Source organism: Heloderma suspectum, chromosome W (genome assembly GCF_057233095.1).
Source record: "Heloderma suspectum isolate Gila_16-S chromosome W, 16-S_ref, whole genome shotgun sequence".
In the NCBI taxonomy this organism is placed as follows: domain Eukaryota; kingdom Metazoa; phylum Chordata; class Lepidosauria; order Squamata; family Helodermatidae; genus Heloderma; species Heloderma suspectum.
In genome coordinates, this window is record NC_139475.1 from 48,724,864 (window position 1) to 48,748,048 (window position 23,185).

The following is a 23,185-nucleotide window of genomic DNA, read 5'->3' on the forward strand; positions in this document are numbered from 1 at the left end:
CACGTCACCCCTCATTTCAAGGACCTCATGCAAAGACCCTTTCTCACACACACACTGCACTCCCCCTGCTCCCAACCAAGTCATAAACTACCCAAAGCACAGTCCCTGTTCCGGAGGGCAGCCCAAGGGGGAAGAGAAGAGGCGTCTGGGATCTACACAAGGATATACAAAGCACAGATAGGCAGCATTTGAAGGATGTAAGTTGAAACTCAAGGATCAAGTTGTTTGTTGTTAGCCTTCGTGGCAATGTTTTATCAAAAGGGAGCCAGTGTGGTGTAGTGGTGAGACCGTGAGAGTGTTGGGACTGGGAACCAGGAAATCTGGGTTGTAGTCCCACTTGGCCCTGGAAGCTCACTGGGTGACTTTGGGCCAGTCACAGACTCTCAGCCCAACCCACCTCACAGGGTTGTTGTTGTGAGGATAAAATGGAGGGGAGGAGGATAATGTAAGCCGCCTTGGGGTCCTTGCAAGAGGAAAAAAGGCGGGATATAAATGCAATAAACAAACAAATAAGAGCCTTTGCAAGCACACGGTATATGGTACGTGGAAGGCAAAAGGAAGAAAAAATACATGCATGCCTCACGGCACTATTGATGTCAGGGTCAACGCTCCGCACCCCCAAAAACCTTTCTCCGAATGTTCTCACACTTTCCCACAATTTTTGTATGTGATTTATTTTCAACCCCACTCAAATGCTCAGGAAACAAAATAGATGGAGAACTTGGGCCCAGCGCTCGTCCTTATGTGACGGACCCAGGTGCTAACTGGTGGCAGGCAACTGGTTCGTTGTCTTTCAACTGGATTTGGAGAGGACGCCATGGATAGGGGACAGTTGTCCAGCAGCCCTTCCAAGAGAGGATTGCCTTCTGTCAAAGAGGAGCCTTGGCCACCCTGGTTTGGGGTCAGTGGGGGAGAGGAGGACGGAAGGGCTGGGAAAACAGAACGGTGTGTGCCGTTCAGCAAAGCCAACGTCACAGCCAACTCCGTCCTCTGCCAAGGAGCCTTCAGAGGTCCAGCTTGGCTGACGTCTTTCGGAGGGCTCTTGGGAGACCCGGGCTGGTGAAGAGAGGCCCAATTTGGCCCTGGCTTTGAAGAGACTGTTGCAGTTGGCCAGAGGAAAACAAACAGAGCAAGGAAAATGTGGCAGGCCGATAAGGACAGAGCTCGCCTGGCTACAGGGGTCTGTTATGCTAACCCTGGAACCATCAGCTCTTCCAGTGAGGCAGGAAGGAAGGAGCCAGGAGAAAGGAAGTATTAATTAGGCACAACATAAACACATTGGGACCACACATCCCCGCCCAGCTGGCCCAAAGGCGAAGCCACTCACCGGACACAACAATTGCCGACACGATGGAGAAGAACCCATACAGCATGGCCAAGCTGGGCTTGGAGGGCAAAGACAGCCTGAAACCCAAGCGGGACTGTGGGTTCTACGTCAAATATTTCTTCCTCTTCCTCTCGCTCATCCAGTTTCTCATTATCTTGGGGCTGGTGCTTTTCATGGTGTATGGCAACCCCCAAGAAAGCACCAAGAAGCGCCTGGATGGGCTGTCGGAGCAGTTGGACCACTGTCACAAGAGCTCGGGCAACCTCAACAAGGAGACTGCCACTCTGAAACGCCAGGTCAATGCCAGCCGAGTGGAGAGCTTCAAGACCCACGTGGAGGTGACCTGGATCAATCAGACCTTGAGGACCTGCAGGCTGCAACGCAGAGAAGGTGCGTTCCACGTTTCTGGATGGCACGTCTCCACGGCAGACAGATACTAGCATAAAGCATTGGGGTGGAAGACAACTCGTGGGTCGCAGGGGAGAGGGATCTTTTCTATGTTCTCTGATTCCTTGGAAGAAGACCAGTTCCCTTAAAGGAGTACATGATACTGAGTACCTTATAGAAAGGTTGGAGATGAGGATGATGATGAAGAATAAGAATAAGAATAAAAATAAGAATAGGGATGGTTTGAAGAAAGTGAATGGAGAAAAGGTTGCATATAAATAAGTCTATAATATATATATATATATACACACACACACACACACACACATATACATACACACACATTAAAATTAATAATTCTACATTCAATAAATTAATAACTTTTCTTATGCCACCAGTTCATTCATTGATAGAATTTGCTGCCGCAAATTTATATTAAGACATTTATGTCTGGTGCAGGCAAGCTGGGGCCCTCCAGTTGTTTAGGACTACAACTCCCATTAGCCTGAACCAGCATGGGGCCAACAGTAAGGGGTTATCGGAGCTGTCGTTCAAAAGCATTGGGGGGGCAGGGCACCTCCCCCCCGATTTTATGGCGATGGATGCTAAGCTTAGATTGAAAGGCTAGGTTGTTTGAAGAGTCCTGTTACCTTCATGTCTGGCTCTTGACATCTGGCTGTCCACCGTTGGGCAGTGGACACTGGGTTAGGTCTTTTTAGGGTTGGGTCACTGGAAAATGACATCTGGCTGTCCACTGTTGGACACTGGACACTGGGTTAGGTCTTTTTAGGGTTAAGTCTTTTTAGCTGGTGATGACGGGATTGATCCCATATGTGCAACGTAGGTGGCCTGCCACTGAGCAATCAAAACCCTTCCTGCGTTATTTCTCCCCTCACTCCCAAGAATTTGGGGGGAGATTTGATCCAAGTCAACCCAAAGTTGCAGGACTCTCTCTCTCTCTCTCTCTCTCTCACACACACACACACACACACACACGGGTAATTATGGCACTTAGAAAGATTTGATATGAGAGAAGTTAAAAGGATTCGCCCCAGGCCAGCTATACCCTGGGCTATGCGGGATATCTTAAAAGGCATCCCGCTCAATGCAAGAGGAAACTAAATTTAGAATGCTGTGTTTGGGCAGAATCATTCCTGCAGGATGAGGCCCACAGGGTGGCAGGGAAGAGGCAGAATGGGACCAAGACCTTGTGTTGCATAGGACTGGGCCCCGAATCAACCGAAACGGCGAAACCTGCATAAAAATTAAAAATATTGTTGCAAATCAAGAAGCACGCTACCTTTGCTTTTGGGTATGGCAAAAGCCATCACGAAGAGTTCCTTCCACTCCATGCGCCTGGGGAATGTTCAAGCACTTCCCTCGTCATGCGCGCTGTAAGGCTTCGTCAATTTATTGATCGAGGACTTAATTCATTGCTGCATGGCTTAGCCAAAAACAAAGGTAGTGGGCTTCTTGATTTGCATGGGCCATACCCCAAAACACGGTAGCGCGCTCCTTGATTGGCGACGATATTTTTAATTTATATGCAGGTTTAGGCTGATTCAAAGCCCAATCCTGTCCGTATTTAGACAGAAAAGTCCTAGAGCTCCCAGCATTTCCCAGCTAGCATGGTTGCCTGGGGAATGCTGGGCACTGTAGGATTTTTTTCCCTGTCTAGACCTGCTTAGAACTGGGCCCTTAATTGATTAAACTAATAAAACACAGACAGCTCATCAGCAAAGATCTCCTTAATAAGGTGGCAATGCTACAATTACATGGAACGTATCGCAAGGCTAAAAGATATGACGCCGGAAGATGAGCCCCTCAGGTCGGAAGGTGTCCAATATACTACTGGGGAAGAGCAGAGGGTATTTCCAAGTAGCGCCAGAAAGAGTGAAGCGGCTGGGCCAAAGCCGAAAGGACACTCAGCTGGGGATGTGTCTGGTGGTGAAAAGAAAATCCGATGCTGTAAAGAACAATATTGTTTAGGAACCTGGAATGTCAGATCAATGAATCAAGGTAAGCTGGAGGTGGTCAAACATGAGATGGCAAGATTGAACATTGACATCTTGGGAATCAGCGAACTAAAATGGACAGGCATGGGCGAATTTAATTCAGGTGACCATCATATCTACTACTGTGGGCAAGAATCCCTTAGAAGAAATGGAGTAGCACTCATAGTCAACAAAAGGGTGGGAAAAGCAGTACTGGGGTACAATCTCAAAAACGATACAATGATCTCAGTACGAATCCAAGGCAAACCATTCCACACCACAGTAATTCAAGTCTATGCCCCAACCACTGATGCCGAAGAAGCTGAGGTTGATGGGTTCTATGAAGACCTACAACACCTTCTAGAACTAACACCAAAAAAAGATGTCCTCTTCATCACAGGGGATTGGAATGCTAAAGTAGGAAGTCAAGGAATAACCGGGATAACAGGCAGGCATGGCCTTGGTGCACAAAATGAAGCAGGACAAAAGCTAATAGAGTTTTGCCAAGAGAACACGCGGATCATAGCAAACATTCTTTTCCAACAGCACAAGAGGCGACTCTACACATGGACATCATCAGATGGTCAATATCGAAATCAGATTGATTATGTCCTTTGCAGCCAAAGGTGGAGAAGCTCCATACAGTCAGTAAAAACAAGACCTGGAGCTGACTGTGGCTCAGATCATGAGCTTCTTGTTGCAAAATTTCAGCTTAAATTGAAGAATGTAGGGAAAACCACTAAACCATTCAGGTATGACCTCAATCATATCCCTGATGAATATACAGTGGAGGTGAGGAATAGATTTCAGGGATTAGACCTGATAGACAGAGTGCCTGAGGAACTATGGACAGAGGTCCGTAACATTGTTCAGGAGGCAGCAACTCAATCCATCCCAAAGAAAAAGAAATGCAAGAAAGCCAAGTGGCTGTCTGAGGAGGCTTTACAAGGAGCTGAGGAAAGAAGGGAAGCGAAAAGCAAGGGAGAAAGGGGAAGATATGTCCAACTGAATGCAGAGTTCCAGAGAATAGCCAGGAGAGACAAGAAGGCCTTCTTAAATGAACAATGCAAAGAAATGGAGGAAAACAACAGAATGGGAAAGACTAGAGATCTCTTCAAGAAAATCGGAGATCTCAAGGGAACGTTTTGTGCAAAGACGGGCATGATAAAGGACAAAGAAGGCAGGGACCTAACAGAAGCAGATGAGATTAAGAAGAGGTGGCAAGAATACACAGAAGAACTATGCAGGAAAGATCTTAATGTCCCTGATAGCCATGATAGTGCAGTCACTGAACTTGAGCCGGACATCCTTGAGAGTGAAGTCAAGTGGGCCTTAGGAAGCATTAATAACAACAAAGCTAGCGGAGATGACAGTCTTCCAGCTGAGCTATTTAAAATCCTAAAAGATGATGCTGTTAAAGTGCTGCATTCAATATGCCAACAAATTTGGAACACTCAACAATGGCCGCAAGACTGGAAAAGGTCAGTTTACATACCAATTCCAAAGAAGGGCAACGCCAAAGAGTGTTCAAACTACCGCACAATTGCGCTCATTTCACATGCCGGCAAGGTGATGCTCAAAATCCTGCAAGCTAGGCTTCAGCAGTATGTGAACCGAGAACTACCGGAAGTACAAGCTGGGTTTTGAAGAGGCAGAGGAACTAGAGATCAAATCGCCAACTTTCGCTGGATCATGGAGAAAGCAAGAGAATTCCAGAAAAGCGTCTATTTCTGCTTCATTGACTACGCTAAAGCCTTTGATTGTGTGGATCGCAACAAACTGTGGCAAATTCTTAAAGTGATGGGAGTACCAGACCACCTTACCTGTCTCCTGAGAAACCTGTACGAGGGTCAAGAAGCAACAGTAAGAACCAGACATGGAACAACCGATTGTTTCAAAATTGGGAAAGGAGTACGACAAGGCTGCATATTGTCACCCTGCTTATTTAACTTATATGCAGAGTACATCATGAGAAATGCCGGGTTGGATGAATCACAGGTCGGAATTAAGATTGCTGGGAGAATTATCAACAACCTCCGATATGCAGATGATACCACCCTAATGGCAGAAAGCGAAGAGGATCTCAAGAGCCTCTTGTTGAGGGTGAAAGAGGAGAGTGCAAAAGCTGGTTTGAAACTCAACATTAAAAAAACGAAGATCATGGCATGTGGCCCCATCACTTCCTGGCATATGGAAGGGGAAGAAATGGAAGCAGTGACAGATTTTACTTTCTTGGGCTCCAAGATCACCGCAGACGGTGACTGCAGCCATGAAATTAAAAGACGCTTGCTCCTTGGGAGGAAAGCTATGGCAAACCTAGACAGCATAGTAAGAAGCAGAGACATCACCTTGCCGACAAAGGTCCGTCTAATCAAAGCTATGGTTTTCCCAGTAGTAATGTATGGCTGTGAGAGCTGGACTATAAGGAAGGCTGAGCGCCGAAGAACCGATGCTTTCGAACTGTGGTGCTGGAGAAGACTCTTACGAGTCCCCTGGACTGCAAGGAGGTCAAATCAGTCCATCCTAAAGGAACTCAACCCTGACTGCTCATTGGAAGGACAGATCCTGAAGCTGAAGCTCCAATATTTTGGCAACCTAATGCGAAGAGAAAACTCTCTGGAAAAGACCCTGATGCTGTGAAGGATTGAAGGCAAAAGGAGAAGGGGACGGCAGAGGATGAGATGGCTAAATAGCATCACCGATGCAATGAATATGAACTTGAGCACACTCCGGGAGAGAACGCAGGACAGGAAGGCCTGGCGTGCTATGGTCCATGGGGTCACGAAGAGTCGGACACGACTGAAAGACTGAACAACAACAACAGATAATGCATCTTCTCCATTTACCCATCTCTATTCCCACACCCCCTTCCTCCCCTGTCTCCCCTGAATCAGCTTTGAGCACACTTCAGGGATGTTGGCGGTATCCATCGGGGGGACCTCAGTGAGCTTTTGCTGGCTCAAACCCCCTCCTCGACTCCAGTCCGACATCTGCAGCTGGCCCGACTTGGCCTGCACCAAGTCGGGTGAGCTGGTGGATTTTCCGCCTTTGCACAGCGGCAGTGCAGCGGGAGGATGAGACAGACGCACTGCTCCATTTTGTGCACAGGGGCTGTGCCCCTGTGCATGAGTCTTTCTTCTCCCTCCTGGCCCCGGGAGGGAGAAGGAAAGACTTGTGCGCAGTAGCCCTGCTGCTGTGCACAAATGGCTCCTTCTCTCCCTCCTGGGAGCACAGTGCTGGTATTGCCTGCCACTGCCATGTGCAAACCCCTCGCTCTCTCGTTACCCATGGCAGTAAGGAAAACATGAGGGGTTTGTGCATGGCAGCAGTGGGAGGCTCTGCCACCACCACCCACCACCACCAGCACTGCCATGCGCATGGGAGGGGGAGAAGGAGCCATTTGCACACAGCACTTGCGAATTCTGGCGGGGAGCCCATGACTAAAGCAAGCGCTCGCGGGAAATCCATCACATCCCAAGAGGGCTGGATTTCCACAGGCCGGATATCCCTAGCAGGGAAGAGCTGTACTTATTGAACTTGGCCAGTGCAGCCAAGGGACAATTCTGTTCCTGTTGATTTTTTGATCCAAGTTTACCAAAATTCCATTCTGGGAGAGAAAGAACTCAAGATTGTACAAAATTCGAATATGGGAAAGATGGTGGTAGAGCCAGTGTGGTGTAGTGGTCAGAGTGTTGGACTGGGGAGACCTGGGTTTGAGTCCCCACTTGGCCACGAAGCTCACTGTGTGACTCTGCGGCCATACACTGACGCTCAGTCTAACCTACCTCACAGGGTTGTCGTGAGAAGAAAATGGAGAGGAGGACCATGTAAGCTGCCTTCGGCTCCAAGAGCAGGGCTGCAGAACACTTTACAGCCCATGGGCCACATTGGGAGAAGCTCTCGGAGGACACATTCCAGCACCGGGAGGGGCCAAAGACAAAAAGGGGTGGGGCAAAAAATGCCCAGAATGCCACTGTATTGCATCTTAAAGATCTTACTGCCAGTGACTGAGCCTGAGGAGTGGCATTCCAACTTTTTCAGATGGGGAAAGCACTGCACAAATGCTGACAAGCCACCAAACTATCCGCATTTGGGGGAAAGGGGGTTCCTTTCTGGGGAACCCTAGAGGGCTGGACTAGAACCCCCAGAAGGCCAGAGGCGGCCCGCACGCTCTGAAGCCTTCAGGTTCGCCAATCCTGTCCTAGGGGAAAGGGGACATACAAAGGTAACAAATACATAAGAAACAGCAGAGGAGAGAAGCCACGGGATACTCAGTGGTGAGCAGGGGGGGCTCCATAGGGATGGTGCGGGTGTCTGATTCCATCTGGGAATCTGGCGGAACCCCTCCTGCCCACACCCCCAAGCCCTGCTCACCGAGCCCCTGCTCCCGCTCACCCCCTGCCCACTCTTGGAGAGCAGCCTGCACTCACTCTGGCAGCCTCATGGAGCTCCATGGTCACCATTTTTTGAAAACCAAAACAGGGATCACAAAAACGTGCATAGTTGTGCATGCATGACAGTGTGCATTTTTGCAAATGCACATAGCTGCTATGAGAAATGCATTTTTGCAAGTGCACATACTTGCACATTTTCACAAAATGTGCATCTTCACACACACATGAGTATGCGCATTCGCAAAAATGCATGTTTTTGCTCATGTGCAAATATGCCCTTTTTTGCGCTTGCCATTTTTTCAAAAAATGGCAACTGTGGAGCTTGACAAGGCCATTGGGGTAAGTTCAGGCTGCTCTGGAGGGCCTTGAGCATGGTCCAGGGACCAGTGGGCAGGGGCAGGGGCTGGGCAGACACCCTGAAAACCTGGACAGGGATGGGTTTGCACATCCCTAGCTCTCCAAAGTACGCACGAGTGTCTGTATTTCCACTTGCACATTGTTGGCCCCCTTGATGCCTTTCTTGTGTCTCCCTGCAGCCAAGCTGGACATCCTTCAGGAGAAGCTGAAGATCCAGGAGGTGGGCGCCCAGGTGAATGAAGGAGATCCAGTCCTTGCAAGAGAGCATCAAAGAGGCCAAGAAGGAGACGAAGGACTGTCAGTTGGAGAAGCTGCAACTGCAAACCCAGCTGCATACGCACCATGTCTTGGGGTCCCAGGTGCTGCTGGCCATGGAGCCCGCCCAACAGAACCTGAGGAGCGCGGTGGATCAAGCACTCTCCGAACTCCCATTCCCCTCCAGTTACAAGGTCAACAATGCGTGCCGTGTAGGGATGTACGAAACACCTACCTGGTTCTGCACTGGGGCATCCGCGGTGGGGGGGAGGCACTCTGTTCCTCCCCCTGGAATCCTCCCCAGCCAGCTCTGCTCCGCAGCAGGTCTGCAGAGCTGCCGGCCGAGACCAGCCGCAGCCAGAGTTCCGGCCACGGCTGGGCTGCTGCGGCCACAAATGGCGGCCATTGTAGCAGCTGCCATTTGCGTCCTTCCAGGCTGCCGTGACAGGCTACATAAGTATTTATGTAGCCTATCACGGCAAAGAGCAGGGGTGCAAACGGCGGCCACTATGCCGTTTGTGCCCCTGCTCTTTGCCATGATAGGCTACGTAAATACTTACGTAGCCTATCATGGCAGCCTGGAAGGATGCAAATGTCAGCTGCTACAACAGCCACCATTTGCGGCTGCAGCAGCTGGCTGAGACCCCAGCCGCTGGAGCTTTAAATCGGAGATTTACACCAAGCGGCAGAAGCTCATTGGGGAGAAAGAGGCCCTGCAGACACTGCTGGACCAGAGCAAGCGACTCTGTGTCCGGAAGAGGGTAAGGAGAACTGACAGCAGAGCTCCACAGTAGCGCACCAGACATCCCGGTTTCCCTCCCCAGCATCTCCAGATCTCTGCCAGATTGGGAAAGGCTCTCACCATCCCCAACCTGGTGCCATCCGGGAATCTGGAGGAACTCCCTCCTGCCCACACCCCTGAGCCCCGCTCACCAAGCCCCTGCCCCCGCTCGCCCCCTGCCCATGTTCGGCAAGTGGCCCACACTCACCCCAGCGGCCTTGTCAAGTTCCGCGGTCGCCATTTTTTGAACAATAAAATGTCCATCACAAAAAGGCAAATTGTTGTGAATGCACATAACTGCATGTGCAAAAATGTGCATTTTTGCAAGTGCACATATTGGCGTATGTGCAAAAATGCACATTTTGCAAGAATGAGTATTTCCATGCATATGCAAATATGTGTGTTCGCAAAATGCACATCTTCGCCCATAGGCGAATATGCAAGTTTTTGTGATTGCTGTCTTATTTTTCAAAAAGTGGCAACTGCGGAGCTTGATGAGGCTGCCAGGGTGAATGCAAGCTGCTTGCCGAGTGCGGAAGGGGCTCGGGCACAGTCTGGGGACTGGCAAATGGGGACAGGGGCTGGGTGGGTGCCTGGAGAACCCAGACGGGGTGGGTTTGCACAAACTCCCTGCTGCTGGGTGTGGTTCTGATGGTCCCCTGCTCAAATGGCTTTCAAAAAGGGCATTAGACCAATTCAGGCAGAATGGCTCTTGAGAAGTGATTGCTCAACAGAACCCCCATGGCTCAGTGGCAGTCTACCTTCACATTCCATTTGCTGGGAATCAGGCTTCCTGCACTGAGCAGGGGGTTGGACTCGATGGTCTTGTAGGCCCCTTCCCACCCCATGATTCTATTCTATTCTGCGAGGAGAAAAGTCATTACCTTTGTGCCTTCCTTGGGGGACTTCCCAGGTGCTTTTTTGCTGGCCGCAGAATGCTGGACTCGGTGAACCATAATTCTAATCCCATTAGAACACAAACACACATGGTATCTTCAGTTTGAGGATATGAACTGTCAGGTTTCTACAGAATCTTCAACTGTCCCTGGAGTCGTCTTGCCATTTCTCCTCCTTGGGGCGATGAATCACATCTTAAATATAAAACAACAGAGGATACATGAAGTCGGCATATCCGATGTTTGCTTCACAGATGAACCCTGCATCTCCCAGCAACCTGGCCATCAGGTTCCCAATGATTCCGGGATCTTCTGGAGGCACTAACACCTTTGGCCATGTTCTAGGGACTTCCACGAACATGGGAAGTCTGAGAAACCCCGTAGGAGCAGCAGTAGTCCCGGACACCTGCAGCAACCCCTGGAGACCTGCCAGCCAACCATGTTCGAGCTCCCAGGGAAACCTAAGCATGCCAGTGAGTAATTTGTTCTGGGAAAGATGGCTCCATTCTGTAAGGTGGCAGCAAATGGCCAGAAAACCCGTGCCACCAGGAGCAAGCAGGAGCCCTGGCAAACTCCTGCCCAAGAATTCAAGGTGGCTGGAGCCAAGCAAAAGGCTACGCTTGGGTTTGCCATACACTGTAAGGCGGTCTGGAGGATGTCACTAGGAATGAGGAGTGTATGGATCTTGTAAAACCTGTTCTCTCTGAATTTTGTGGATTCTCAGTTGCCTTTTGTTCTGTCAGCCCTTCACTGGTGGAATCGTATTTTTTCAGATTTCCCAAATGTGTGCAAATCTGCATTTGCACAAATTTGCACTTGAGAGAATGTGCAACCTCCCCCCCCCCAATCCACAAATCTCCTCAAAGGTCGCATTTTGCATGCTTTAGCCTATGGGGGAAATGTGCATTTTTAGCTGCTGGTTTTTAAAAAAAATTATGTATTTTTCCGCAACTAAATTTGTGTAAAATTCTGGAAAGTAAAAAAAAAAAAAAAGCCCGCAAGTCCGTGGAATCCATGTGCCTGGGGAAAAGCTGGTCTGCTGCGGGATCTGTTGGTTGGATTCATAGAGACCCAAACAAATATGATTTCATTGTGGATTTCTCTGACATCCCTAGCTGGGAATGAGGGGTAGGATGTCACCAAGATGTCGGGGTGGTACACATTTCACTCACATTTCAGCTTTGGCGGATAAAGAGGCACGAGAGCTCTGATGTTTCCTTGGGCTAGCTGGGAGCCTCCCGTTGCCACGAAACTGTCATTAGGAAATGTACGCCCCCCCCCCCAACGTAGCCCAGCCTGTGTGTAAAACTGGGTCTTGTTCTCACAGACCGAATGAGAGCACAGGAACTGCTCAGGGCTGCCGCAGAGAAAGTGAAGCAACATTACCAGCCCCTGGTGGTGAAACCAGGGGAGCAGTCCAGGTAGTTGCAAAGACGTGGGGCAGCCGGGCAGGGGTGTTCGAAAAAACTGTCAGTCCATGGGCAGAATTGGGTTGGGACAAGAGCTTCTACTGTGACGCCAGGTAGGTTTCAAACCAGGGGGGTGGGGAAGCTTTGATCAGGGCTCAAAATGCTTACCAGCTCAAAACACCCAGCTGACTAAATAAAATGATCTGATGGGGAAAAAAGAGACAAAGTCTCAGGATGCAGAAAAAAAATATACAGTTTTGTTCCTCAAAGTAGCTACTTCCTCGAAGTCACCCCATGCATTCCAGTCCTCTGTACCATCATCTTTGTGCCTTCTTTGAGAGTTAATGTTTTTAAAAATTGCCTGCAGAGATCCTTGAAAAAATACATCGTCTCCAGTCCCAGGTTTCATCCTGGAGATGTTTCCAGGATGAATCTCGAATTTCAACCCCTGAAGAAGGCCCAAAATATATGGCACAGGGCCAAAACACGTTGGGTTACTTCAAGGAATGAATATATATATATATGCATGTTCTCCAGTTTTGTCTGACCCTGACTAAATAAAACTTGCAATGTACTTGCAAGTTGGCAATCATAGGACCAGAATAATTAGCTCAGTCTTCTCCAAACTGGTCCTCTCCAGACACAGGTGTTATTAGGTCTGGGCCCATAGGGTTGTGTCCTTGGATCCATTCCCCAGGGTCCTGGAACTATTCCCCAGGGCCCTGAATCTATTTCCCAGGCACCGAATCTATTTCCCAGGCACCGAATCTATTTCCCAGGCACCGAATCTATTTCCCAGGCACCGAATCTATTTCCTAGGGTCCCGGATCTAATCCCCAGGGCCCCAAATCTATTTCCAGGGGCTGAATCTATTTCCCAGGGTCCTAGACCTATTCTACAGAGCCCTGAGTGTCCATTGGTGCCTATGAAATAGGGTTGTTGTTTTTTTTCTTTCAACCTAATTGACAGGCAGGGAGTGATTTTCAAGGGGGATTGCATCTGGGAAGAATTCAGGTTAACCCTGCAAAAAAAAAAAAAAAAAATTCCCCTGCATGGCAATTAGGTTGTGGCAGGGGGGAGGACATTTTCCATTGTTTGAGATGATCTGGGGCAGGGTGCAAATGAAATGCAGAATTTGTTTTATGTGAGGTGATTTAAATGAGAAATAATTTAGCCTGGTCGGCCTCCTGTGAAATACAAAGTTAGCCTTGTAATGAAATGTGCATATCTCAATATGCCGATTTGAGTCCTATGGGCCTGGGCCCCTGAATCTTTTCGGTGCTTGCAACAGGTGCATTGGACTTCAGGTCCCATCATCCCCAAGGCTGTGCTAGCTGGGGACATTGGAAGTTGTAGTCTCACACCATCTAGATGATGCCAGGGATGGGGAAAACCGAGTTTGCACATGGAATACTTAACAGCCACAATCCCAGGGCACAATCTCAGGTAGCTTCAAAGGGGGAGGGAGTGGCAAAATAGAACCTCCAGACTGAGGTGCAGTCTACCTCTGATGGGGAAGGACGGCACCTGCCCAGCCCTGCCCAGAGTAATCCATACAGCCACTGTGTGAATCACCTCCATTTGATATGGGAGTTGCATATACTTCCCCCAGGAGTCACACCACACTGAATTTATTCGGACCTACTTCCCAATAAACCTGAGGCAGGGCTGCGCATTGTGCACGATGAAATCTGTGAGACGAGAGAAACAGCATGGAAGTCTTTCACTTCCATCCCTTCCTCGGGCATCCCTGTTCCCCTTTTCCGGAGGAAGAAAAGACCTCAGCTTAGAGGGACATGTTGATATATTTCTCCCCCACCTCCCAAGGAAAGTGTCTGAGTGTTGGTCGATCTATTTTCACACTCCCCCACCCCTGGCTCATGCATGCTTCTCCTTCATTTTGCTTTTCCTGCCCCAGCAGTTAGAGGCAACAGAGACAAAGCGGCTGCCCACCGGGAACAGAACCTGGGACCATACTGTTGACCTGGATAACCTCGGAGGGACTCCGGTAATGGAAAATGCCCACATTTGTCGATGTGCTTCAAGCGGGCCAGAGGGATAAGGAGGCACTTGAACAACGGCCTTGAACAAGAATGCCAAGCTAGCTCCCCTGCTTTGTTTTCTAACATTGGTGCCCCTTCACACGAGCACCACCTCTGTAGAGCCGTCTTCCCTTGACCTGTTGCTGCTTTCTGTCAATAATCAATATCTCCCATCCTGTGTAAGCATCATATCTCTGGGGGTGTCCAATGTGAGGCCCATGAGTACCAGACCCCTCTCTCAGTGACCACCAGGCTCCCTGGCCCTCCTGATTTTTATTGGATGGGTGGGGAGGGAGTGGGGTGTGGGGGCATTTCTTATGCTGGCTGTGTGGGAGCATTTCTATGCCCCCACACAGCCAATGCTGGTGTGGGGGCATTTCTTAGCTAGCTGGTTTGTTTGTCTGTTTGTTTTGGCGGGGGGGGTGGCTCGCCTAGAGTTGGCTGATCAGCCTGTGGCCAATTCCTGTTCTCATTTGCAATCGCTTCTCGTTTTGCGCGAATGGGAAAATTGCGCAAATGGAGCAGTGATTGGATGTGACATTTGAGCCAATTGAGCTAAATTTGTGCAGATTTCCTAATTTGCGCAACTTTCCTCCAGAGATTAAAGCAGGGCTTTCAGTCTGCCGGGGGGATTTGCACAAATGAGGACATTTGCGCAAAATCAAGCTGGGAAAGTTGCACAAATTGAACACCAGCACATGTCCAGCAATTTGTGAACGTTTGGGGAGAAACATGTGCTCGCGATGCTCACATGTTTTGCGAGCAAAAATGAAATTCTCATCCGTCCCTAGTCTTGCCTGATTTGTGTGGGGGTGTCTCTGAGCATTATCAGTTTGCCTTCTCTGTGAAATGGGTCTTGTGTTGTGCTTGGTGGGGGCAAATTTTTTGTTCGGCATTTGGGGCTCGGATCCCCCACCTCTACCTTGCACTCAGTTTCTCAGCCAAGTTACTTGTCTGTGAGCCTTGTCAGTTTTGCCTGTTGTGGAATGGGTGTTGGAGGAGAACATTGTGGGTTCGAAAGAGTGGCTTAGTGTTTTGAAGCTAGGCATGTATGGAGTTTGTTAAATGCATTCTGTCTGTGTTTCTTAGATTGCCAGGTGTCTTTTGTTCCATCGTCTGCTCATTGATGGAATCGGATTCTTTTTAGGAATGTACAACAATTACATTCCACTTGTGCAAATGCCCGTTTGCCCTAATGTGCATTAATGCAAGGGTGAATTTGTGGTAATGCGCATGTGTGCATCAGCACTAATGCGCATTAATGCAAGTGCACATTTGTTCAAATCACCCCCACAGTAAAAAAATAAATAAATCTGCAAATCCATGGAATCAACTCAACTCGGAAAAAGTTGGCCTACTGCCAAATTTGCAGCTTGGATTCATAGAAATCCAAACTCATTTGAATTTGTGGTGGATTTTTGCGATATCCCTATTTGGAGCGCAACTTCCCCCTCCCCCTTGTACTAAGGTTCTTGGGCACATTATGTTTCTTATACCTTCACTGGTTTGCCTTCTCAGAAATGAGTGTTTTGCGACTCGTTGTGCACTTCATGGCAGCCATTATATGACTAGCCAAGACCCCTCGTGACAGCCATTTTGTGAGGGCGCCCACAACACACTCTCAAAATTCCAAATGTGCCCACCAACCCAAAACAGTTAGAAGCCACCTGGCAGGCACAGAGGCACCATAGATGACCCATCTGGGCCAGGCACCAACTTTTGGGCTTCCCTACCTCACAGGGTTATTGTGAGGATAGAATCTATAACCCCCAATTCACTTTGCTGAGAATCCTCGGCAAGGTAAGAATGAGATCCATGAATATTTTTTCTGTAAGTTCCCGTGGCTACAACACACCTTGAAAATGCATCTCGGCAGCTAAGCAGGGTCAGCCCTGGTTAGTACTTGGATGGGAGACCACCTGGGAATCGGGCTTCCTGCATGGAGCAAGGGGTTGGACTCGGTGGTCTTGTAGGCCCCTTCCAACTCTATGATTCTATGAAATTAAATGCCAAAGAAAATGGTAAACTGACAATTAAGAGGGGGGAAAGGCAGGATTAAGGAAAGAGAGAAAATTGCATCCCTCCATTTTTGTAAGAGACCAGTATGGCATAGTTATGTATATATTTTGTAATATTATGTACACACACACACACACATATATATACACACACACACACACACACACACATACATACATGACACTCTCTCTCTCTCTCTCTCTCACACACACACACACACACACACACACACACATAAGCATGGAAGACAGAGATGTAGGTTGATCTTGAAAGATCTGAGACTTAATAAAGCCTCCATCGTCAGGGACTGTCTATATCTGATCACTTGACATGGAGGAAAAAGAGTATCTTTCTCCACCAATAGTTTGCTGGAAGAGCGCATGCCTTGGGACAGGCTATTAAATCTTTTGGTAGAATGAGATGTGTCCTCCTACTTTCAGCCCAGAGGGAAGAGCCAGACAGGTTAATAATTTTATATGATGATGATGATGTTGATGTCTGGCTCTTCCCTCTGGGGTGAAACTAGGAAGACACATCTCAAAATTATTATTGTTGTTGTTATTATTTCTCATTCTTCTTGTTATTAAAATATTTCTGGGCAGTCTTTCAGGGCAGATGCCCTTCCAAGGCAGCTAACAACATTATGTCCCAAGTTACTAGTCCTCAACGGGGATTTGCTTCCGAAGCACTCTAGCCACTGGGGCAGGAGATATGGAATGTGCTGCAATCGCTCTAGACAGGGGAGATATTCACCTCCCTGCCCCACACGCTGTGTTTCCTGCAAGGACCCTTCAGATTTGAGATTTCCTCCTTGTGCCCAAACCTGAAGAGAGAAAACCAACCACTAAATAGATAACTGAGATCCAGATGTCTAGAAGGCCCTGAAGGGGTTGCTGGTGGATCTGAGCTATTGCTCTTTAATAATAATAATAATAAATATTATTATCACAGCTTCAAAAGAAATAGATGCTTAAGTTTGAGGGGAAGTGAGCCTTGCCTCTGTCTTTTTTTCCTGGAAGCAAAACCAAACCAGGCTGAGGGATTTGGGTGGGGGGGGTAATTGGGCGGCTGTATGTAGCTGTGAATTTCTCCATCTCTCCAGGTTTTTCCCTCTTCAGGTACTTGTTCAGGGTATCTGGTCACATTTTGCTTTCTCTCACATATGAGTTTTTAGAATCTCAGTTTCTTTCCATCCTGAATAGGAAGGAATGTGTGAATGTTGGTAAATCCTTTTCGAAACCAAACTGAAACGAAATTCGCCCGCACCTGCACTGGTCAAATTTAGTAGTACAATTCTCCCCAGCATGGAGAGGAACATGATGTACGTGCCACATAGCTCTTAAAGAGGACGAGCCAGTTAGAAACCCTAATTCGCCACCAACATGTTTGAATATTAGTGCTGTGCCGAAAACGTCTCCCACATTTCCCGCCCCCTGGCCATTCTCATTCAAATAGATAGAAAAGACATTGCTTTCAAGAAGAAATTCAAAGGAGAAGAACATTTTGGAGACCTTCTCCTGGGCTGGGTTTGGGGTTCTGGTGCTTACCTTACTTATGAGGTGACCGAGGAGTGTGCATGAGTGTCCTGTCTTTCGTTGTACAATCATCTCTCTGGCAGCCGGCAGCCTCCTTGGTTTCCAACACTTCAATTCAGTTTCGATGGTGGCTGCCTTCTCTCTCTTCCCCCACAATGCCCCAGAACGATGCTAGGTGTGGGACATTTGGGGGGATGTAAAATAGGGGCCAGGCTGCCAACACAGTTGCTGTTGCCACTTGCTGTAGCAGAGCAACCCCCCTCCCCACAAAAAAAACAACCCTTGGGAAAGGTGAAACAAGCTGTGTTACATCCACTGCCCATGGTGAGCCCTCCCTGCCAGAAACTGTTGGAGAATTTTTTCTCCCCCTGGAGAAATGGTAAAATTCTTCCCTCGATTTCTCTGCCCATGGGCGCGCGGGGTGTGTGTGATTTTGAGAGGCCATTTGTGCCCAGCTCTACTGAATACACAGAGATTTTAAAGAGTGAAACATTCAAAGCCTAGACGGACGAGTCAGTCAATTTCTCCCACATGTTTTAATTCTTTAAATCTCGAGGTCCTTTTGTACCAGGTATGAGAGACTTGGCGAAATCTGGGAAATCCTGATCAAAAACATACCGAAAAGAAATGCTCATTCATCCCTGGTCTCTAGACTTGTGGGGGGGGGGGGCATAGCTTAGTAGAGCCCCTGCTTTGTAGACAGAAGGTCCCAGGTTCAATCTCGGCAGCAGATCCAGGTAGAGCTGGAAAAACTCCTGCCTGAAACTCTGCTGCTCAGAGCTGTGAAAAAAGAGGAAATCCGTCACCCAAGCACTGTTTTGCATAATATTTGCATCTGCAAATGAATATGTTGTCAGGGTTGGATTGGAGCCCATAGAGCCCCAAAGCAGTTCTGATTCTGAGGAAGAGGTAGAAACCGTGGGAAAGGAACCCGCGCACTGTCCAGAGGCGCTGCCGGAGGGAGAGCCCCTCCCTGCTCACATTCCTGAGAGTGGTAGCGACCCTGGCAGGCAGGGGGAGGGAGAACTGGAGCTTTGGGACGCGAAGCGCCGGCGCAGGGACAAGCGGGAGAAGGAGGGCGCCGAGAGGAGGCACTCAGCCTGCTTGGCGCAACGGCAACAGCTGCGCCCCAATGCCCCACGGGAAAGGGGTGGACTTTTGCCTCCTAGCCCTTAAGTTCAGAGGCTTCCCGCCTTTACCCTCCAAATGGAGACCAACTGATTCCCTAAGGCTAGAAACCCCAGATAGGCAGCTCTCTTAAGTTTCCCTCATTAGGCTCATGCAATTAGCATCTGTAAGCATCATTAGGTTGAATGGAAATAAAGCCTTGGAAAAGAGCCGTATCGTCTGTGTGTTGATTCTGGCTACCTGAGGATTTCAGAAGGCAGTAAGGGTGCTCCTGACATATGTGTAGGTAATAACTACAATTAGAAAACCAAGACGTCTCACCACAGTGGAGAAGACTTACCAGGTGACCTGTGTGACTGCTCGCCCTGCTGTCCAGTGTGGGGGGAGTCATAGAATCATAGAATAATAGGGTTGGAAGGGTCCTGTAAGGCCATCGAGTCCAACTCCCTGCTCAATGCAGGAATCCAAGTCAGAGCATCCCTATAGAATCATAGAACAGTAGTTTTGGAAGGGGCCTATAAGACAACTTCAAGGCCCCTGCTCTCGATGCGAGCTTCCACTTTAAACCAGACTGCCCTCTGCCAGCTCTCCCAAAGCAAGGACTGTCCTCTGTAAAGCAGGACACCTGGCCACCCTTCTCCAGCTTTAACTCAGACTTGTGGACAGCCCATCAAATAGAGAATACTGACAACCAGGGAACTGTCATCTATTGGCCCCCCAAAATAAGAACATGAGAAGAGCCTTGCTGGATCAGACCAAGGGTCCATCTAGCCCAGCATTCTCTTCCCACAGTGGCCAAACAGCTGTTGACCAGGAAACCATGAGCAGGACAGGAGGCCAACAGCACCCTCCCACCCATGTTTCCCAGCAACTGGTGCACACAGGCACACTGCCTCTGAGACTGGAGGTAGGATAGAGCCATGAGGACTAGTAGCCATGCTAACCTTCTGCTCCAAGGTTCCAGGTTTTGGAGGGTGCTTGGGTAAGACACCCTCCTTAAGTCCCCTCCCTCAGTGAGACCATCTTCTCACAGCCATGGTCACCAGCTGCTCTTGGGCCTCATACCATACCATACCATACCATACCAGGGTTGGAAGAGGCCTATAAGACCATCAAGTCCAACTCCATACCCAATGCAGGAAGCTGTCTAAACATGCATAGGATTGTAGTACATTGCCTCATCCTTGCTCCACTTGCTTGCTGGCCAGGCAGAGAGCCAAGGAGCAAGTAGGCCGTGGTGGCATCTCCTGCTCCTCGCCACCACCATTGTCTGAACCAGAGCAAGAGGCAGGGGAACAAGTAGGTTGCAAGGGGGAAGAGGAGGAGCAGCTCCAGGGTCTGGGGTGCGGGCCCTCAGCAAGTGCCCCACCATGCCAACTCTCGGTGCTGGCCCTGAGTGCAGGGCTGGATGGAGGTGGTGTGAGTAGTCGGGGTGGAGGGAGGAGTAGGCCGGAAGCCCAGGAAGGAGCGAAGGACAGAAACAGTTGCTTCGGAAAGCCGAAATCCAGACACGGCCAGACACACGACTAGCCCTTCTGTCCCTGACTCCTGCCAGCGATGGGAATAATTCAGCCCCATCCTCGCCCAGTTGCCAGCTCCCGTTTCCTGATCGTAGAAACAGCCGGATGCCCATGTGTGTGTTGTAGAGATCCCTGTCCCCTCCCAAGACGACCGTCCGTAAACATTTTTGCACTGGAGGGGTGCCAATCCCCCCTGCCTAATGATTTTGCAGGGCTGCCATGTATTTCTCTGGTTATCATGAGGTATTTTAAAAAGTACAACATGCCAAGCAAACTGTGCTTAAGAGAATTTGCGATGTGGACAGTGAGGATGGAGCTAAATAAATAAATTTGGGGGGAAAATAAAGAAAATAAAAATAAAGTAAATTGTTGTTTATTCGGTCAGTCGCTTCCGACTCCTTGTGACTTCATGGACCAGGCCCCGCCAGAGCTTCCTGTCGGCCGTCACCACCCCCAGCTCCCCCAAGGTTGAGTCCGTCACCTCCAGAATGTCATCCATCCACCTGGCCCTTGGTCGGCCCCTCTTCCTTTGCCTTCCACTTTCCCCAGCATCAGCATCTTCTCCAGGGTGTCCTGTCTTCTCATTACGTGGCCAAAGTACTTCAGTTTTGCCTTTCATATCCTTCCCTCCAGTGAGCAGTCTGGCTTTATTTCCTGGAGGATGGGCTGGTTTGATCTCCTTGCAGTCCAAGGCACTCTCAGAATTTTCCTCCAGCACCACAGTTCAAAAGCATCTATCTTCCTTCGCATGTTAAATAAAGTAAATAAAATAAAAATAAAGAAAATTTAAAGAATTTAAATTAACTTTTAAATTAAATCATTTTAAATAAAATTAGATGTTTATTTATTTACTTACAATATTTGTACCTCTCTCCATATCTAGATTTCGCAGCGGTGAACGCAAGTGATAAAACCGTAAAAGGATAAAAAGATTAAAACGCCTGATGAAAATGATGCTGTTTTAAAAACATGAAGATAAAATAACAAAGCTGTAATGCAAAGGGTAAAAAGTAGTTATAAAAATTTAGTTATATAACCAAACAGATGAAGTTGTAGCAAAATGAAAAATCGACAGTCCAAAAGGATATTAAGGTTCCTGATTTATAATGATCATATTGTAGGTTAAATTATTAATACACATCAACCTGTTGGGACAAATACACCTTTGTCATATGATTATTAATCTACTTATTTATTTATTTATTTATTTCATTTCTATACCGCCCAATAGCCGAAGCTCTCTGGGCGGTTCACAAAAACTAAAACCAAACAACACACAATAAAACAATTTAAAATATATAGAACATTAAAACCACAATATAACAATACAACCACAATACAATCTACTTACAGAGTGCAAGGACAACTTCGAGCCCCAAGAGCTATACAATCCATAACGCGGATGGTTTATTCATAGCACATGGATCATAACCACTTTCCCACGCACCCTGAAGTTACTTTAAAAACTAGAAATGCAACCCAGGAGGCCAAATTCTGCACCCAGACCCTGTGCAGGGCAGTCACAAATTATGAACAACCTGGCGTCATCCCTATACAGCAGTGAGAAAAGGAAGGTACTCTGTGCATATCCAGAGAGACACTCTCTTAACATGCTCCCGGATTATATCTCTGCTCAACCTTCCCCAACCTGGTGCCCTCTGGATGTATTTGACTGGAACACCCATACTTCCCAGCTGAGATGATGGGAGTTGTAGTCCAAGACATCCAGAGGGCAGCAGATTGGGGGAGGGCTGCTTTGGCTCATATTAAGGACAATGACTTGTCAGGAGACTCAACGGGGGGAAAAATTAAACTCAAAACCAAGAGCATTGTCTGGCCAAAACAAAGCATCCTTTTGTGCAACAGGGAGACAGCTCAAATCTTTTGAAACTTCAGTTTTAAAGTGTTGTTTTTTTAAAACTAGAAATTGCAGGGCGGGGGGGATCTAAACTCTGTGCTTGCTACTGGGGCCCTACACAGAGTACTAACCATAAATGGAGAAATTCTCTGGCTTCCCACACACGGAGACGCACACACCCCTGCCCTGCTAGTCCTCATGATATGATCTTCCTCTCCCATCAATATTTTGGAAGCGGTGAGGCCAGGCGGACTGGGAGCGCTCAATCCTGGCAACCAGGCAGGAAAGGGTCTCTGTGACCTTTATTGTTCTCGCTTGAAACAGGGGGCTGGTGTTGCCATCAGATAAGGGACACGAAATGCACGTGCGCCACCCCTGGAAACGTCTTGTTCAGAGTGATCGATGCCTCCAGTCCTTGAGGCACCACACCGTCCTTGGAAGCAGAGAGTCCATGCCTAGCACTGAGGGACTAACCTATTTCCCCTGTATTGTTTCATGGGTTCACTCGGCCTTGTGCTCCCCGCTCCCTGACATCCGGGCTTACTGGGAAGAAGGCCTTGAATTCATTCTGGGACCAGAGCCCGGCTGGGTTGCTAAATTCTTTCAATCCTTCAGCTTGTTGCACAAAATGCTAGTTTCGCCCCCTGGAGGCTAGTCCAATTTGCCCCAAAGAGGAGAGTCAACTTCAGGCTGGGTCCAACTCGATTTTATTGTTTGCAAACAGTTCGACAAAGGAGCTCACGCTCAAAGCAGAGTCGACCCTGGGCAACCTCCGCGCCGCAGTTTTATCACTTAGCTTGCATTCCTCAGCCAGCGTGTCACTTTTGATTGGTTGCCAGCGGTTTGCCTGGCTGCCTTATCTGAGGGTTACTGTCTGCTCATTCCAGGCATGCGCAGCTCTTACAGTACTATGTGCTGCTTAAGACACATACAATGGCTTTTAGGTTACATTTTTACTACAATTCCCCCCTCAAAAGGCTTTTCTCAAATTTATACTCTCTTTGGTCCTGCGGTGGACTATGCACTTAAAGGCGCAAACTATTATTGCTGTGGCATTGATGGTTTTCTCTAAACAGCAAGTGAGGCCTGGGACGCCTTTGTTCTAGCTACTAGAATGTTGACAACAAAAACACTTTTTTTTTGAACTTTTGGAACTCAGTATTGTTCCGTTCATCAGGAACCCTTGAGACGAGAGCACCCTCTTTCTGTAGAGCTACTTGAGTCCTTTCAGGGGTTCATTATTCCAACGGTGACCTCCAGGTGGGTCAGCTTCCGGTGTGACC

General features: G+C 48.4%; 1 protein-coding gene across 1 annotated transcript; it reads left to right on the plus strand.

Annotated features, from left to right (window-relative positions):
- The first annotated feature begins 1,350 nt into the window (after window positions 1-1,350).
- LOC146334002 (uncharacterized) lies at window positions 1,351-17,027 on the plus strand. Its single transcript, XM_084824896.1, has 9 exons — window positions 1,351-1,717; window positions 7,563-7,626; window positions 8,701-8,934; window positions 9,364-9,504; window positions 10,737-10,864; window positions 11,719-11,812; window positions 13,628-13,808; window positions 15,583-15,642; window positions 16,980-17,027. The coding sequence occupies exons 1-9, from the start codon at window positions 1,351-1,353 to the stop codon at window positions 17,025-17,027; spliced, it is 1,317 nt and encodes a 438-aa protein (XP_084681022.1).
- The last annotated feature ends 6,158 nt before the right edge of the window (window positions 17,028-23,185 follow it).